Genomic DNA, 19,281 nt, shown 5'->3' with positions numbered 1-19,281 from the left:
GGGGTTTTTTTCATTCTTCCATCTATTAACTGTTTACTCAGTGGTGGTCATTAAAGAGTTGATAGGTGACATATCCCATCTTCTGGATCTCTCTGAAATGGAAATCCGATACGAGAGTTTTAGCAGGCGTGTGAAATGCTTGGAGTTATATAGACAGGCAAAAATTAAAGGGGAGAAAAAAACAAACAAACAACAAAACACCAAAAAGCACAAAACATCCCTTGCAGTATTTTGAATGTTCTAGTCTTTGGGAATCACTGATGCCTAAGGAAATGCCAAGGACAGACTAAAACTTTTCCTAATACAGACTGCAAAGTCGAAACAGCATGCCTTGCACTGACAGAGAAACTAGGTGCCTGAAGCCAGATTCAGATCTTCCTTACATGCACAAAAGCCCATGGTACAAGCAGGCCTGTTTATATCCACGTAACTGAAATCAGAACCTGGTCTGATGCATTTAAAATAATTGAATTTATCACTGATGTCTTACTTTGCCTGTTAAAAAGACTGTATTTTTTAACCTCATTTCTGTTAGTGCATTACCAAAGACATTATAAATACAAGATCCCTCTGAGGGCCATCTGTGGAACCAGATACTATCTGATGAGGACCTCCCTGCAGTATCAGGATTGTTTATGCAGCATAATGAACAGTAATGATAAGATTTTTCCTATTTAAACTCAAAAGCAGTACAAGAGCAGCATAATAATATCCACATCACACCAGAGGTTTTCAGTGCTGCTGTGAGTTGGCTGGAGCACTCTCGGTCCTCACTTCTGGCTGGTAGGCATTCACGTAGAAGGTGAAAAGTCATGAAACCCCACCAAAGGTCTCCAAGAGCCCAGGTAGATGAAAACAGAACAGATAACCTGATACACCTGTCAGTCTGGAGACAGCTGTGCTCTAGTTAGATATCAAAAAGGGTTCACAAGCCCTCTGCCTCGCAGGCATACTTTCTGCACTGTGCCATAGCACGGGAAGGAAAGTCTCTGTCCTCCCTTTCTGCAAAAGTGGGCTTGGAGTATGTGAGACAGCAGGGCATGCAAAAGCTTTCTGCACCTTCCTAACCCTGTGACAGACTTACAAAGAGGAAGGAATACTTAGTTTTGAAGGGGCTTGGAAGGCTGGAGCAAATATTCCCACCAGTGCCACGCTCCTCATTTAGGAGGTGAGTCTTCCTATGCCTCCTCCACAGCCGGGGAGGGAAAGAGGAACCCCTGGGAGGGCACTGGGAAGCACAAGAATTAGACTCCAGTTGGGATTCGTTGCAGAGCAGACCCTGTGTCCTCCAGGGGCTACTGGAGGAGGTTAGAGAGCTTGCCCCCAGGTGAAGTATAAAACAGGCCAAGGTGCATAGCCATGCTTGTGTGGACACCTCTTCCTCTCCACCTCTCCTTTGGAGCAAGATCCCCCACCCGCTGCTAGAATGGAGCTTCTTGCAGTATCAGGACATGTGCCTCTGTACGTCAGGACGATTTCTTCAGCTAAGGATGCCTGCCAGAAACCTACGTGGTGTAATTACAAACTTTCCAAAATGTGTTTAGTAAGAGTGATTCAAAACATCAGTTAGAAATTATTGATTATTCAGTAACATACTAAATCATTAATTCACTAACTTATAATCAGGTTTGCTTTCAGAACCTTTCAAAATATAAGTAACTATTGATTCTTCCATACTCTCTGATTAAATATTTAAAGTGAAAAATGTAAGAGTCTTAGTTTTTTTTAAATTTAATATTTTTAGATTAATGCTAGAAAGAAAACAACATGTGTAGTGCTAAGAGAAACAAAAAATACCTACAGGTATTTTGTAACTGTGAATTAACAGTACCTGAATGAAGGCCAATATCTTTTAACCTAGGTATTTAGCCTTTGGAAAGATAGTTTCTTCTGTTCTTTTGTGTGTTGAAACTTATCAGTTTCACTTTTATGAAACACTATGGACCTTCGAGCAATTTCATTAAGACTGAAAAGGTGTTTCTTCCAAAATGTAAAAAATTCCTTTGCAATAGAGTTTAATTATCGGACGACTTTAGCTTTTAAGATTTTTCTTGCAGTTGCTCACATGATAGCATATGATACCAAAATAGGCTGTATCACTGTAGAGAGCAGAATATAATTGTGGGAACTATAACGAGTGATTGAAAGCAGCTCTGTTGCCACCCACCACTCAAAAATACTGTTTTACTTCACAGACGAACAAATAAAAATCAGTTTTTCAGATGTCTTCTGGTGCTGCTGCCTTCAGGGTTCACAGTTTCAAGCCTTTCACAAAACAGCAGCAAAATTCAATCTCAGAAGCCAAGATTCCTAGGCAAAGCATTTATCCTAAAACCAACACTTTAGAAAAAATACAACATATCAAAGATCTCAAAGAAACAAAACTAGAAACTTCTTAAACCAGGCATGTCTTCTCTTGCAAGAAAATGAAATGCAGCATGGTGAAGTGTGAACATCTAACTTAGCTCCCTTTATTTGTTTCCAGAACACAAAAAGCCCCCAAACGTTCAAACATGTACACAACACATTACATGGTATCAACAGGCTTTGCACAAGTTTGAAACAGCCAGCTACACCAAACTTGCATAAATCTTGTTTGCAACTCTACTTATTTATAATCCTCAATTTCCACATTCAAAGCACATCCCTACACACAGTCTCCTGCAGTTTATGGTTAGAATACATCACAGGAACGATCCCGCCCGGGGAAAATCTGCGCTCTGCGGTGGTCTGTCTCCCTGGATTTGCACACCAAGGATAGGCAGTTGCTGCTCACGTGCAGACTGGGCTGCACCAACGGGAGGAAGATGTGGTATTGTGGCCGTAACGTTGCAACACCGAGCCTTTTGAAGGCTCCAAGCACAGGCAATGGGTAACTCATAGGTCTTCCAGCAAGACTCCGGTGCCTGGCTTTCCAGAAGGGCAGAAAGCAAGTGTTGCTGTGCTGTCAGTGCATAAGGTAATCCTCCTTCTTACTACACCTTCCACTTGTATACCACTTCATGCAACATACTCTAGGGCTAAATACACCAGATCATTTGCAGAAAGAGCAGGTCCTCCTACCACCATCAGGAGCACCTGGTATGGTTCATATTGCCTGGCACATGGCAGAGGGACTCCAAAGTCACATGGTTCTCCCCATTTTGCACTGGGCTCTCTCCAGCCCTGCTCCCCCCTACTAAAACAGGAGTATAGCTATCACTAGATCTCATCGGTGGTGCCCAGCAACAGGACAAGGGGCAACAGGCACAAACTGAAGCATAGGAAGTTCCATCTGAACACGAGGAAGAACTTCTTCCCTCTGAGGGTGACGGAGCACTGGAACAGGCTGCCCAGGGAGGTTGTGGAGTCTCCTTCTCTGGAGATATTCAAGACCTGCCTGGACAAGGTCCTGTGTAACCTGCTCTAGGTGACTCTGCTTCGGCACGGGGGTTGGACTAGATGATCTGCAGAGGCCCCTTCCAACCCCTACCATTCTGTGATTACTTATTACCAGACAACAGCATCTATAATCAGGTTACAGCATTTCAAGTAACTGCTGGCAAACAGTGTAAGTTTATACCTGAGCATATCTAGTTTGTGCAGCTATACGAACTTTTCTTATCATTTGTAAGATGCTCTCCACTGCACAAAACAGGATCCGGTTTATTACAAGCACTGTAAGGTTTGCTGAATCTGGAAAATGCATCACTTTTGTAACATTCCTAAAAAGACATTATCCACATTCAGTTGACACTATGATATTTAAATCTTTCTGATTCACAAAAGAGAACAAAAGCAAGGAGTAAATAAAACTGTGACCAATAAACATAAGTTTGCTAATTGCATTCATTCATACAATCTGCTCTTGCATTAACAGATCAAAATCAATATAATTGACTTTTTTTTCCATAAAATCATTTGTTTTGGTTTTCTTTGCTCTCCCATACACTAAATAATAAACTTAGAATGCATTAAGAAATTTCAGACAACTGGGTCTGTCAATACAGCATGAAAGATGAGGGAAAAGTGAGTAGGAGAGTAATATATTTTTCACAAAGTATTGGATCCCATGAACAAGTTAATGATGTTTGCAAGGGAGAAAATGCGAGGACCAAAAGTTTTCAAGTTGCTGAGTGATAATAATGGTGCCATATATTGTGCATCCATCACGCTGAAGTTCTTGACACATATTTTGGACTGTTTTCATGCATTTTCTTTATGATGATTAATAGTGGCATTGTACACTCTGAAATAGCAGCCCATCACACAGAGAAAGGTGTACTAAATTAAATTCAGATGATAACTTTGATCTCAGATATACGTGGAAAAAACACTGAAAGGTTAGAACAAAAAAAACCTGTTAGAAATACTCATTTCTAAGATGAGGGTCCACAGCAAACAAAGAACACAGAAAAAGGAGTAGGGACAAAATGCACTGCTTAAACACAAGTGCCTTTCTGAAGCATCTATTATTCCGATTGTTTTTTCCCCACTCCACATTTACATTAGAAATTGGTGAGGTTTAAGATGTGTTTTCTTTTGTCACACTTTGAAGAAGAAAGGGGGGTGCTACACTAGATAAGGTAATTAAATTTCTGTAAAAGGAAGGAATAAAAGGTGATGTGTATCATCTGCCCACCTCCTGGATGTGCTACTGTGGTCTGTTTTGTCTCTACCACAAATCAGCAGTGCACAGAGGTTGATGTAACTTACGTTTGTTCCCCCTCCAGGTCCTTAAACATCTTGGCTAAAGCAACTCCTCACTTTTATTTTAGTGGAGAGAGAAAGCAAAGTTAGCATAAAGACAGTCCACCCGCGCCTTTTCGTCTGCAGAGACTGGGAGCAGTGCTTCCAAGTGCCCGAAGGTGACCAAAGCCATGTAAAGACCTTTCAGTGGGAGCATGCCTATGCTGACACATTTTAGCCTGCTGCCTAGGAGGATGAAGGCTGCTACTACAGCTCAGCTAATGAGCTCTAACCGTAACTTAGCAGGGGAAGTCAAGAATATTCAGGGGGTGCCCTTTGCTCTGATTCCAGAAAAAATAAGGAAAAAAAATCCCTACTCCCATCAGAAGAGCAGGTGTAATAACTATCAGCATGAGTGTCATAATGTGTATTTAAGGGCTGAAAACCACTCTGAAATATCTGCATGTGTCATGCACTAACAGGAACGGTAAACCACTGCTAGAACTTGCTTGGGAACTCATGCAGTCCCGTGTACTCCCGGGAGCACAGAAGCAGAACAGCGCTCCATCTTGCCCAACACAGGAGCACGGCTGCAGGAATCATTCTGTCTCTTGCCGCAGTCAACAGGCTTGCGGGTCTCAATGGAGAGAAGCTACGGGAGGGATCGGAGATGGCAGTCTGATCTGTGGATCAGCCCAGATGCATCATACAAGCAGCACAGGGAAGTCGGAGTATGGTCGTCAAAGTCTGCTGCCTTTCCTAACTGTCAGCGTATGAATAAATAAGTCCCAGTTGTGATATTTGATATGCATAGGATTTCCAAATGTGCCCGAGAGACAGTTTTGTCCCTACTGACTTTTGCTTTTCTTGTTTTGTACTGTTACAGATGTGCACAATAATATTGTACAGGGCTGTTTCGAAAAACTGAATTAGCTGGATTTGATCTATTGAATACATTCCAGTGAGGCACCACGTAGTACAGTTAAGAGTCTGATTATGATTTAATAACTTACTAATTAGTGTTGTTTATGTACGATATATTTTTACATTATTACTATTATCAAGGGATATTGGCATAGTTATCCTTGTAAATCCCCCCTGCCTAACCTAAAATAATCTTGATGGACATGCAGAAAAATTCCAGGGCAGAATAGCTCTGAAGAATGGGAAAGGCCAAAAATTCACCTGTTTTTTTGAGTAGGAGTACCAACAGAGATAGGAACAGTTGGTTAGGTTTTTTTCCCCCATTACATGGAGTGTGTAAAATCCAAGTAGCCATAAATCCTAGGGGAATGAGATGGTTAATATTCCACCTGTACCAATAATCGTACCTTCACATATTCAGAGAGTGCATAATTTACCAGAAAGTGTTCTTCTAAGAACAGTCTAGCAGTTTTTAGTATTTATTGGTATTACACTTACATATCTTTTAAAGGATGTCTCCAGAGTTTAGCTGCCTGGGCTTCTATCGGCTAACAAGCATAATAGCTAGTAAATTTCAGAATCCTCAAGCAACTCTTGAAACAACTTTCCTATGTGTACCAATGTTGTAGGTAGTGATTTAAAATACCTGATCCACCAGGGCTAGAAGCACCTAACTTTGAGGGCAGACACTTGCTGTCTGTGAGCTGAAAACTTCTTTATTCCAACCAAGGTTCCTGAGAACGTGTCACCTTAAATCCATCATTTTTTCCATATTTCATATTGCTGATTCCAGGTTCTAGCTAGTGTATTTCTGTGACAGAAATTTCTTGTTTATGGGGTGAAGAGGGAAGGAAATGCTTCTGCAGCCATTGGTTTGGATTTATTGCTGAGGGACATTTATCTTATGCTTAACAGAAAAAAATTAGCATTTTTGGAGGCCTTGGGTTTTAGAAGCCGTCCTAATGAAGAAAGCAAAGCTACTTTCTAAGTCATGTTTTAAAACAGGTAAGAGAAGGAGAAACACTGCGCAAAACAACTTAGTCCACTGTGAATGTAATGTTTCCCCCCCTAGCCAAGAGCCTGCTGCCTTCCAGAGGCCCAGACACAACTCCCAGTCATACCCCACGAATCTGTGAGGCGCCAAGTAGAGCTGATGAAGAAATTCTGCTGTTTGAGAAGCAGGCCAGAAGATAAAAGAAAAATCAATGACTGACCATCAGTACAGCGTAATAAAAGCAATATCTCATTTTGACACCTTGACTGAGGTTCTTTTGGACAAAGACTACCATTATTTTTCCACTTTCACCTAAGTTTAACCCCTGATTTAAGTTATGCTTTTCCATGTTGTCCACTATGGGTCACATCTGCCTCAGCTCTAACTGCAGCCACATTTCTACAGTTTCTCTCTTTCGTAAAGGCTACTACTATTCTGTTTTCTGCAAAGACTTCCCTCGCTCATAGTAAGGCAGATACACATTAGTAGAATGTCAGAGACTAATTAAATACTGTCACTGTGATACTCGGATAAACAGGTATTCGGGCTCCAGGGTTGTTGTCATTCACACACACCCCACCCCCCCAAGGTGCAGACTCCCTTCTCCTCACAAAATATTTCATCAGTAGAGACTGATGTTCCTTATAATTTCTAGCTGACACTGCAACAGAATCTCCACCTTCAAAGTTTGAAGGCAAAGCCCTTGAGCTGAAGGCACTACTACGTTTTTCCAATGAGCTGAACCATGGATAAAGATTTAATCTGATGCCAATTCCCCACGTTCATTAAGATCAGTTAATTCCACAGAAAAACCCACATCTTGCAAGGGAATTGATGTCAGATAAACCACTTCTCCACTGCTGAGATAACTGACAAAGAAAAACACCAATTCAAAACATTCTTTGAATGGATGACTCGGCTTGCAGTTTGTAGGCATGTTAGCCAGTTTCAATGGCTACTTGTGAAAAGCCTGATGACTTCTAGCAGTTGGGAAACTCTTCGTTTAAGCACAAGAAGTAGTCGGTGAAGGACAAAGGAAGGTAATAATGCCCACCTAGTACTTGAACCTGCACAAAAATTTACATAAGTAAATCTAATCCTGCTGTAGTTCAGTAAAAGCATAGTAAGAAATGGCTTTCATCCATCAAGTTCCTTCTTTTCTTATAATTTCTCTATGACTGGATATATGATTGGTGAGATTTTTTTGTATTTGTTCTGATGTTTATTTATAACCTACTTAATTTATGAATTTTGGAATAAAGAAATCCTCAGTATAAGCATTTTTGCCTGTGTTGAATTTAAGAGCTGTACGGATGTCAGCAGAGACATTTTTCATTCATCTGAAGTCAGAGAAAAACATGCAACTGAAATTCATAACTACTCAGAGAAACAGCACACCGTAAGTAATCTATCAGGGGCTTGAGCAACATGCGGATTGGGTGATAGTCCTCTGCTTACAGGTAAAGGCCATTTAAGAGAGGTAAAACACACATTTATACCCAATTTCTATAGAAAGAAACCTATAAATGTGTTGTTCTGAGTTTTCTTTAATAGTAAGAGACTTCAATTGCACATGGGTTATTAACGTTACCAAGTAAGACTGACAACTGAATATACACTGTAGCTGTTAGTTAAATTAATATCCTTATGAAATACTGTGTCTATATTAATCATTCTAATTTCTCTGACTCACTTTGTTGATGGAGTTTTGGATGGGCAAATGCAGGTAAACACCTTCTACTTGCATCAGATTTGAACTGCAACAGAACATACCTACTCCTCACAGCCCAGTGTGAGACACGAGACAAGAGAATGAATCCTCTTTAAAAAATTTCTTTCTGTACTTTTGGCTTACACCTTGTGTAAGACCAAAAGCAACCACCTATGCACTTCCTATCTCGAGCTGTATAAAAATGCCAGAGAAACAGTGTAATACGTACTAGCTGCAAAGAAGTACCTGAAGTGTAACACGTAACTTGTAACTCCACAATTAATTTCCATTATTAATTTCCCATAACATTAAGAATAAAATAGGGCTGATTTTCCAAAAGTTAATTCATTAAGTACATATATTATGGGTTAAATCTCAAATAAGTGACCGAGTATCAACAGCTTAAAATAACGAGCCTTATCTTTGGCTAGCAGGATAGTTGTTTCCTCTGATTTACAGCTGGTACCCTGGCTATGCTTGACCCAGGGATTTTTTTTTTTTTACAATATAATTAGAGACTATTGTTGCAATCCTAAAGGTCTACGTAAGTACCCATCTTGAGTATTAACGTTCCTTCTTGACCATAAATTCTTTATCTGTACACATATGCATGCAGCGGACATATTTGCTCTTGTCCAAAGTTATGAAAACTGGAAAAGAAAGGCCTCCTGCAGTGTTGGTTGCAGCGAGCTTAAATTTAGAAGGTTGGGTTCTCTTTGGCAAAGCATGCCTGTAGTGAAGTGCCATCAAACTCCTTTGCATTTGTATTACTTCTCCCAAAGCTAATTACAACTATTTTTGTTGCCTAACTTTTTCTTGCTATGAACATCAACAAAACCGAACATATTCTGCTAGTTCCAAATTAATAAAGGAAGGCTGCAGTTCCCAATTTGCATACTACCCTCAAACACCTTTTATGAGCTACACTGCTTCGTATATTGCAATCCATAATTGGAAATAAAACACTTGGGCGTTTTTATGCATTAAACTGTAGGCAAAAGAGGACAAACCAGTAAAACCCCCGCGTCCCCGTCTGTCTCGCCCGCCCGCCCGCATGCCCCCCGGGGTGGGGAGGGTAAACCGCAGGCGTTCGCCTTTTTTTTTTGTTATTATCCCTCTCCCCCCCCCGCCCCAGGTCCCCGGCTCTTACCTGGGCGACGGGAGCGGGGCATGGGGATCCCCGACAGGCAGGCCCAGGGGGTGCGGGAGGGGTGCCCCAAGTTTGGCGGGGCGGCGGGCGAACCCCGCCGGAACGGGAGCCCCCGGGGCGCGCGGCCCGCACTTGCTCTGCTACAGGCTAAAAAAAAAAATGGGGGGGGGGGGGGGGGGGGGGGGGGGAGGGATCAGGGGCGGAGAGCGGGAGGAAGGCACCCGTTCCTGCCGGCTGCTGGCGGTGCAATTACCGGCGCCGAGGGGAGGAGTTAGCTTAATTACAGGCCGCGCTCCCGGGAAGTGTGGCCGAGCGGGCGCACGCACGGGCGGAGTCGCAAAGTTGCGGCGCCGCGGCGGGCGGGAGCGCTTCAGCACCGCGGACAGCGGCGCCCGGCCCGCCCCGGCCCGGCCCGGCCCGGCCCGCGGGGTCCCGCCCGCAGGGTCAGGGTGTGGGGGGTCCCGGCCCCGCGCTCCCGGCGGAGCCGTTGTTGTCAACCCGCGGAGGCTGCGTGTTAGCCCTCCCCGGCATTCGCCAAGAGGCTTCTGCCAGCCATCACCCGCTGAAGACAGGCATCAGGTCGTGATTGCCAGGAGAATCACCGATATCCTTCCTACCTGTACGCCTAAATGATGCTGTACTGCACGCATCCTGACTGACTGCTGACCTGCTACCACTGGCTGGCAAATAGCATTAATGACACAGAATCACAGAATGTTCAGGGTTGGAAGGGACCTCTGTGGGTCATCTAGTCCAACCCCCCCTGCCGAAGCAGGGTCACCCAAAGCAGGCTGCACAGGACCGCGTCCAGGCGCGTCTTGAGTATCTCTAGCGAAGGAGAATCCACAGCCTCTCTGGGCAGCCTGTTCCAGTGCTCCATCACCCTCAGAGGGAAGAAGTTCTTCCTCGTGTTCAGACGGAACTTCCTATGCTTCAGTTTGTGCCCGTTGCCCCTTGTCTTGTCACTGGGCACCACTGAAAAGAGTTCGGCCCCATCCTCCTGACACCCACATTCAAGATATTTATAAGGTCCCCTCGCAGCCTTCTCTTCTTCAGGCTGAACAAGCCCATCTCCCTCAGCCTTTCCTCATAGGACAGATGCTCCAGTCCCCTCATCATCCTCATAGCCCTCCGCTGAACTCTCTCCAGTAGCTCCTCATCTTTCTTGAACTGGGGAGCCCAGAACTGGACACAGTACTCCAGATGGGGCCTCACTTGGGCAGAGTAGAGGGGGAGGAGAACCTCCCTCGACCTGCTGGCCACGCTTTTCTTAATGCAACCCAGGATACCACTGGCCTTCTTGGCAACAAGGGCACACTGCTGGCTCAAATCCTCTATTGCAGCTGAGGACATTGGTACAGAGAGATTGAACAACAACTGAGGTTACACACATAAAGCCAGATCCCTGCAGGGCTCTGGATCCGAGTGTGCCCAGCCTGTGGGAGCACCTTCCTCCCCAGAGCACTTTCTTCCCTCCTCCTCGCTCCTTGGGTGCGAGCCTAGTGCCCCAATGGCACTACAAGCAATAGCTTGGCCATCTACTCTGGAAGATTTTACAGACCTCACCCAAGCACTGAAACATTATTTGAGGTCCTCCAAACTCAGAAAGTTTCCTTTGTGAATGTGTTGTGGTTTAACCTGGCAGCTGGCAGCAAGGACCTGACAGCCACTCGCTCAACTCTACCCTTCCCTTCCCCCCCAGTAGGGTGGGGAGGATAAAAAGGAAAAAAGGGGAAACTCGTGGGTTGAGATAAAGACAGTTTAATCAGATAACAAATGAAATAGTAATACTACTACTAATTACACTAATATTAATAATGATAACAATAATAATGAATATGCAAAACAAACTATACACGATGCCATTTTCTCACCACCCGATGACCAAATCACAGTCTGTCCCCAAGCAGCAACTGCGGAAACCTGAACTCACGCTTTTTGCAAATTCTGCAAAATTACAAAAAAAGACAGTACTCCCAGAAAAGTTTGAACTCATGGACAAGAGTGGATTCGAACTCAGGGCAAAGAGAAGAGCTCCCTGTCCCCCAGCTAACCCCCTTTCATTAACTGAGCATGATGTCCATGGTATGGAATATTTCCTTGGGCCATCTTGAGCTAGCTGTCTGGCTGTGCTCCCTCCCAGCTCCTGCACACCTGCTCATCAGCTGAATACGGGAAACTGGAAAAAGTCCTTGATTTCTTAGCAACAACCGAAAACGTCAGTGTTATCAGTGTTATCAACATTCTTCTCGTACTAAATCCAAAACACAGCAGCTACTGGGAGGAATATTAACTCTATCCCAGCTGAAACCAGGACAGAATGTAACACCCCAAAACAAAGAAGCACGGTTTTGCGATGAACAGTCAATAAGAAGCATGAGAATGGAACTAGACCTGTTGTCTACACAGAGATGAGTGTCAAAGAAGTGGGATAAGAATTCACATTTTAAGGTCTCTCAAGCAGAAGGGAGAGAATTCACCTTTTAGTAAATCTCAGCAAACAAAAATTTCCAGAAATTAAATACTCCTTATTATTTCCACAGTTCATTAAACATTAAATAAGCATTCCAGGGGAACAGAAAATCTCCGTTTCAGCACTGTAGAATAAACGTTGCCACAGGAGTGGAACTAAGCTATTTTGGAAAAAAATATTGATATGTTACAGTAAGAAAGGAAATTTTCATCACTAATAATGCATATAAAGAGTAAAGAAACAGAATCCACTTCTTGCTGGTTGTTGGAAATAGTTTAGAGATTTGAAATAAATAAAGGCAGGCTTGAGGAAAGTTCCTCAATGATCAAGGCAGACAAGAGATATAGGTAAGGTGAATCTTAAAAACAATACTGCGGGACTCTTCAGTTCACTAACACTTATACAATCTATTTATGTTCACGCCTTTTCTACATACACGTATGACATGAGAATACAAATTACAGCTTTGGAAATGGATGGGAGTATGGAAGGTTGAATGGATGGAAATCCTATGAAAAAATCCCACAAATTTATAAATATTTACTAAAATGTGATACCTCTCATACTTTCTGCCTAATCTTAAAGAAAAGGGACTTGGAGAACTGAAAGGCTGAGCAGATTTTTTTAAATGACATTTCTATTTTTATTCATGCAATTTTATATATTTGTAATTATTTTATTATATACAAAATTTTTATTATTTTTTATTGTAGATGCGATTCCTCACAGACTTCCTAAGATTTTTACTGTTTAAAGTGTATTCTAAAATGTCTTCTTTTTCTGCTGAGCTTCTTTGTGTTAGCTAGGAAATTTTATGTACAATTATATATACACACACACATGCATGCACTCTTATGCGCATATGACAAAACCTAATGCCAGGCATTTACAACATTTTGCAAAATGGAGCAAAACCAGAGGAAAGACAGACATTGAAATCTCAGGATTTGCGGTGTAGTCAGTAACATAAGCTTAGAAAAAGGTTTTCAGAGTAGTAACACACTTAAAATCGCGTCATGCAAGTTTTCCCAACAACAGCCTGAAAGCAGGTGTGCCAATTAGGCTTGTCACAGATTGTGCAGTGAAGACACAGGCCTCTTTATTGAAAGTGTCTTGGAGTACATCCAGTACTGGTACATGACTATGGATATGATTGTGTCAAAATCCAGGCTGCTATGGCTACAGACTCGTAAGTCACCTTGCTATACAGATGGTCTGAGAGATGAAGCATGGAAGAAGGAAGCTAAAATGCTAGTGGCAGAAGTCATGAACTGAATGGGACCAACGGCATGAAGCAATGTATGACACATCCTGCTGGGGCAGAGAAGAATTTCTCTGCTTCCCTGCGTTAACCGCTAATTCCCAGTCAGGAGGCTCGTTTAGGGTGGTGACCAGTTTGATATGATCATTTTACAGGACAATCAAAAACATCCTTATGGTTAACACTGGGCAATGCGGGTAAGATTGCTCTAATACGGCAGGAGTTCTTGGCCTCTGTGGTCTCAGTGCAGTTTCCACAGAAGAAAAGCTCAGGTAGTTAAAAAAAAAATTAAACAATGGCCAAGCAGTTACATTCTGAAATTATTAGGCACTGAATAATTATCAGCTTAGGTCAGAATTAAAATAACTTGATGAACTGTGTGTTATTTTTAAGACAAGGGATCTTCCTTAGCTTCCTCCACTGTTACTATAAAGTAGAGAGAGTCCTCTTATGTTAGACAGCAGACAAGTACAGGACAGCAACAGCGAAAATCTGCCTTCTTTGAAGAGCCTGTTGTCTAGTAAGGTAAAAGTCTTGATAAGAATAATGTATTTATTGTTGTGGGCAGCATAAGTTTTATGTGTTCTTAATTATTCATTTCTTTGTTTGTAAGTGCTCTGATTTAAAAATGATGTGATGTGTATATGCAGTGTTGATACTCAGATAATTTAATTGTTTTGGTAATATAACAAGGCATATGATGTAATGTCAATAGACTGCACCTTGTGTGCATTACAGAGTTTTTCCTCATGGATGCTTATCCTCCAGGTACAAAACTAATGATTCCTAATATGTGTACAGGATAAGAAAGAGACTGCTGTGACAGACATCTAATAAATGGTTAAACAGATTGGTGGGAAAGCCAAGAAAATAAATCAAAATCAAATCTTGGCTTTGAACTGGTTTTGGAATGATATAAGCAGATGCAAAGGATTTGAATGTGAATAAAACAAGAAAAGGAAAAAGCTGAGGGATAAAGATACCAAAGTAACGCAGACAAACTTATCAGCTTCCCTCCTAAAAACATGCTCCAAGCAATACCAGCTTTATGCTGTGTTTCCAGTAGTAATCCAGGCTCAAAAATATTAGTTACTGTAGGGCCTAATGAATTTCCTTTTCTAGGTGTTCCGGTAAAGGAGTACAAAGTATCTAGTTAAAATGTAAACATCTGCGTGGGTATTCACACCTTCTGACTGATGCCACCTGAATTACTGCCTAGGAAAAACTGTTCCTCATCAACTGTACAGAAAATTTACATTTCTAACTATATGACCTAAACAGTGGAAAGTAGATGGCTTCCAGCTTGCTTTTTTTTTTTTTTTCATCCATTTGTGCTGAAACAAAATGGAACTGGAAATACACAAAACTGAGGAAGTGGAATAAAATCTAGACAACTGTTATCATTGTGGCCCAGCCACTCAGGATCAGTAGCATTTATTGCTCAGGTCTTCTTGGAGAATAAGGGTCTAAATGCGATAGGTATCAACAGCTGATTGTTCAGAGCAGAGAGGAAATGCTCACCTTTATGTACCAATAGTGTGCTATGTAGTCTTTTTTCCACACATGCAGTCTATTTAGGAACACTCTTAAAAGTCATCCTTGTTTTGCTGTCAAGTCTAGTTTTCTGGACAAGTTGTGAGAGGGTTTGTTGTGTTTTTGTTTTGTTTTCTTTCAGGTTTTTTTGGTTGGCTAGGTTTTGTTTGTTTGCTTGTTGAAAATGTTAGTGTTATTGATAGGTAGCAGAAAGAGCAGAAAACCACCTGTAGTAGTAGGCAGATCAGCTAGAGCAACTGTCTTTCCTCTCGAGAAGCTAATGCATACCTATCTGTATAAATTCCATGAAGCCTGAACTTCAGGTATGAACATTTGGCACACTGAAATGAATTGGTGTTTTGGCAGTGATTTCAGCAGGATCAGATTTTATTAAACATTTTTTAGTAGGCATGAGGTAGGAATGTGTCAACAGAATGAGAGGATGGAGAATAGGCCATATAAGTAACAAATCTCTATTTATCACTACTGTCACTGCTGTGATTCACGTTTTCTTTTTAGAAGTATGTCTACTAACCCCTTCCTTTCCTCCTGGTTAGCCTCAACTTAACAGCCAGATTCACATTCTACCAGCCCAAAGGCAGCATCCGTTTTGAAGGGACATCCAATAGAAATCTGGTGAGACAAATAAGACCGAACCTATCATTGTGATATCAGTCACATCTGTACAAAATAAAGTATTGGATTACCAGGATGAACTAAGAGGTCATTTACCTTTTTCCAATTACTCAGTTTAACAGTTAAAACTTTGCATGACAGTTTGATTTGAGCTGTGTCAAAAGCAGTTACACTACTAATAACAGTACTTCCTAATCACAAATATAATCATGCTTTTGAGTGAAAACAAACCCCTAAAACCTTCATGGTGTAGAAGGTTAAGCACTTCGATTACTTTGTACCTAGAATCTGACCCAGAATCTGCTTTATAACGCCAGGCCAATTTCTAATTGATTTTATATCACCATTGATTATTACAACAATGTAAGACTTCATCCAATTGAGTTATGGGCGGGGGTGAATCTATCGCAAAGATACAGAAGCATCCATCAAAGATGCATTTAGAGCAAATGGACAATACACTTTTTTTTTTTTTTTGAAGAGTTGTAATTGTATTCAAGGGAATGACATTTAGCAGCCATCAACTGTAGGTTATTGAAATATTCTGTGACCTTGGCTCCACTTCCAAATGGAAAGCAAAACCACAAATAAAACTGCAGGGAAGAAAGAAATCAAATTTTGGTCTCAACTACACTGTTTTGAAAATGTTCAATAGTAAGATAGTGATCTTAATTACTCTCACAGCTACCAAATTTGGAATCCGTTCTTAACCAAAACCCACATGTTGAATAATCCCATAATCTCTAAATGGACAGAGTTCAAATATATAAGTGAATCTGCACAGAATTACTCGAGCTGCCCAACTATTTTGCTAAGAGCATGGTTTTCTTGCCAAAATAGTTGTACCAGTATAGTTCTTGTCTTGTATAAGCCTGACAAATACACATGCAACATATTATAGGTTATTTCATTAATATGCAAGATTAAACTATGGTGATACAGCTGCAGTCACATTGGATGGGCATTTTCCACCATACTGTATCCTGTCTTTTAAAGCACTAAGCTTATGTTTATGAGTAATGCCTCTCTTATTCATGGAGCTACTACTTCTAATGCAAAGTCAGAATCTAAAAGAAAACTTCTATTTTTATTTTTTTTTAATTTCAGAAGGGACAGGAAAGGGTATAAGTTGAAAGCCAGGCCTCTAAGTTCCAGTTTATTTAAGAGTCATTTATTTGCAGCTTGAGTCTGTTCACTGAATTTAGCTATTAAGCAAAGCAGTAGGAAGACAGAAGAAAGAGAACAGAAGCTCTTTGCGTGACAGCAGTTGTTAGAGCAACACTCCTGATTATCCTAATGGGTTCACTTGTCAAATGCCTTTCATACCAAAAGCAAGGCTGTTAAATGTGAAGCTGAGACTGTGGATTTTTTTATCTCCCCCAAGAAAAAGCACTCTCCACATCACACACAGGACCCCCCCCCCCGCCTCCGCCAATGAGCATTAAAAGCATTTTGATGCTTGAGTGAATCTTATTTCCAGGGGGATATCACAGCATCTACCTGTCTTTTGTTGCTTTTGAACAGTTGGTTCATAACTTCAAACAATGAGTCAGCACATAAGATTTCTTTTAGAATGTACTAAGAACAGAGGCTTAGTTTTATCTCTTCTGACCAGTAGCATTCATAAATAAGCTCTATTTCTCACGTCTTATTCCCTGAAAACAATGAGCTTTCTACCAGCTGAATTGAAAGCCTTTGCTCATTTTTTCAGCTCTGTAATAGCAAAATGCCTTTACAAAAAACTAATCAAAGGTCAGTGCTGTTTTTGTATCAGCCAGTAATCTGACCCTAAACTTACAGAGTAACAAAATGAATATTTGGAGACTTTTTTATTTAAAATGAACTAACAAACAAACAAAAAACCCCCAAACCTCACACTTCCGCTACTGCCTCAGAGGCAAAAAATTCTGAGCAGCAAAGAAGAAAGCAAGCCTTTGGCTCCTTTTAAAAGAACACCTCTCCCATTCCTTCTTCAGAGCACGACTGTCACTGGTGTGGACATTGAAGGTTGACTGACAGAGCACAGTGCTGGAGGAAATGTGAGTGGTCACTGTTCTGCAAGGGAGAGAAAGAACCTCAGGGCTTCCCCCACTCGTGGGGTTCACGCTGTGCTGGGAAAACACATTGCAGGGAACAGATGGACAGGTGGGGAAAATCATAACAACTAAAAAGACTGATGATTGCTCCTAAAAGAAGGGTTGTTTAGGCACGTATTACACCCTTATAATGTAATACGTAAAATATAAGGATGGATCAAGAAGAGAAAGTAAGGAAGCCATGCTATTTCTGATATCTTCCAGTCAGCAGTGCTCAGTGAAGGCAGTTATTCACTGGATATATGGTAGCCTAGTATGAAATAGATTAGGATGAAATACATGCATACATAATCACCCCACCCCACCCCCACCCCAAAAAAGAAAAACACCCAACAAACCTTACGCTAAAAATAGTGATTGGGACTCTGGTACTTAAATAACAACAGAAAAAAAAATCTGTTTTTTCTATCCTCTTTATTTTCAAAGGGGTCTTTTGAAACCTCGGGATTGTTGCTAGGGCCAGATTCACATACATATGAATCTAAGGACAAGTAGAAAACTGAGAGAGTTGAAATAGACTTCCCCCTCAAATTTCAGAGTACTGCTAGATGCAGTACTTACACTTCCAGATAGGTTAAACCACATTTCTAGGAGTTGGAGGGTTGTTTGGTTTTGGTGTTATGCTGTGGAAGTTGAATCTGTTCCTTCGGTGCAGGGCAAGTCATCTCACGTACCTATATGCTAGCTATCTCATCTGAAGAACAGGAAACAATAGAAAGAATAATGTTTTTACACCTTGTAGAGTCCCAAAAAATAAAACAAAATTTTAAAAACCATATCCTTCTTTGCTGTGTATGAAAAGAACAAACTTCCACCTGTATTTTAGAGCAGAGATGAGTATAGTGCTCAGTACCTCAGCACTGTTTGGGTTTTACTGGAAAATAAAAGTTATAATTATCATTCCCAGCTTACCTAACTTAATAAAGAACCAGTTCCTGAGGTATTTCTGTAGACATTTAAACCATCAAAACACCTGTAACTCACTTGAACCCTTACAGACCTGCAGCTGTCTCTGCTCAGAATCACAGAATCACAGAATAGTAGGGGTTGGAAGGGACCTCTGTGGGTCATCTAGTCCAACCCTCCTGCCGAAGCAGGGTCACCTACAGCAGGCCGCACAGGACCCCGTCCAGGCGGGTCTTGAATATCTCCAGAGAAGGAGACTCCACAACCTCCCTGGGCAGCCTGTTCAGGGCTCCGTCACCCTCAGAGGGAAGAAGTTCCTCCTCATGTTCAGACGGAACTTCTTATGCTTCAGTTTGTGCCCATTGCCCCTTGTCCTGTCACTGGGCACCACTGAAAAGAGCTTGTCCCCATCCTCCTGACACCCACCCTTCAGATATTTGTGAGCATTTATAAGGTCCCCTCTCAGCCTTCTCTTCTTCAGGCTGAACAAGCCCAGTTCCCTCAACCTCTCCTCGTAGGGGAGATGCTCCAGTCCCCTCACCATCCTTGTAGCCCTCCACTGGACTCTCTCCAGTAGCTCTTCATCTTTCTTGAACTGGGGAGCCCAGAACTGGACACAGTACTCCAGATGAGGCCTCACCAGGGCAGTGTAGAGGGGAAGGAGAACCTCCCTCCTCCTGCTAGCCACACTCTTCTTGATGCACCCCAGGATCCCATTGGCTTTCTTGGCAGCCAGGGCACACTGCTGGCTCATGGTTAACCTGTCGTCCACCAGGACACCCAGGTCCCTCTCCGCAGAGCTGCTCTCCAGCAGGTCTGCCCCAAGCCTGTACTGGTGCATGGGGTTGTTCCTCCCCAGGTGCAGGACCCTGCACTTGCCCTTGTTGAACCTCATCAGGTTCCTCTCTGCCCAGCTTTCCAGCCTATCC

The 19,281-nt window shown here is 42.0% G+C and overlaps 1 protein-coding gene across 14 annotated transcripts in view; it reads right to left on the bottom strand.

Annotated features, from left to right (window-relative positions):
• Nucleotides 1–9,573, bottom strand: part of ROBO2 (roundabout guidance receptor 2) — a 1,133,103-nt gene extending 1,123,530 nt beyond the window's left edge. For all 14 annotated transcript variants that reach the window (XM_075433863.1, XM_075433885.1, XM_075433921.1 and 11 more), the window contains exon 1: nucleotides 9,448–9,573. In XM_075433863.1, the coding sequence (XP_075289978.1) occupies nucleotides 9,448–9,469 (22 nt within the window). In that variant the 5' untranslated portion in view covers nucleotides 9,470–9,573. The remainder of the gene's footprint in view (nucleotides 1–9,447) is intronic.
• Between the last annotated feature and the right edge of the window lie 9,708 nt (nucleotides 9,574–19,281).

Source organism: Opisthocomus hoazin, chromosome 1, assembly GCF_030867145.1.
Source record: "Opisthocomus hoazin isolate bOpiHoa1 chromosome 1, bOpiHoa1.hap1, whole genome shotgun sequence".
Classification (NCBI taxonomy): Eukaryota; Metazoa; Chordata; class Aves; order Opisthocomiformes; family Opisthocomidae; genus Opisthocomus; species Opisthocomus hoazin.
The sequence above is the reverse complement of the archived record's forward strand: the minus strand, read 5'-3'. Positions and strand labels throughout refer to the sequence as shown.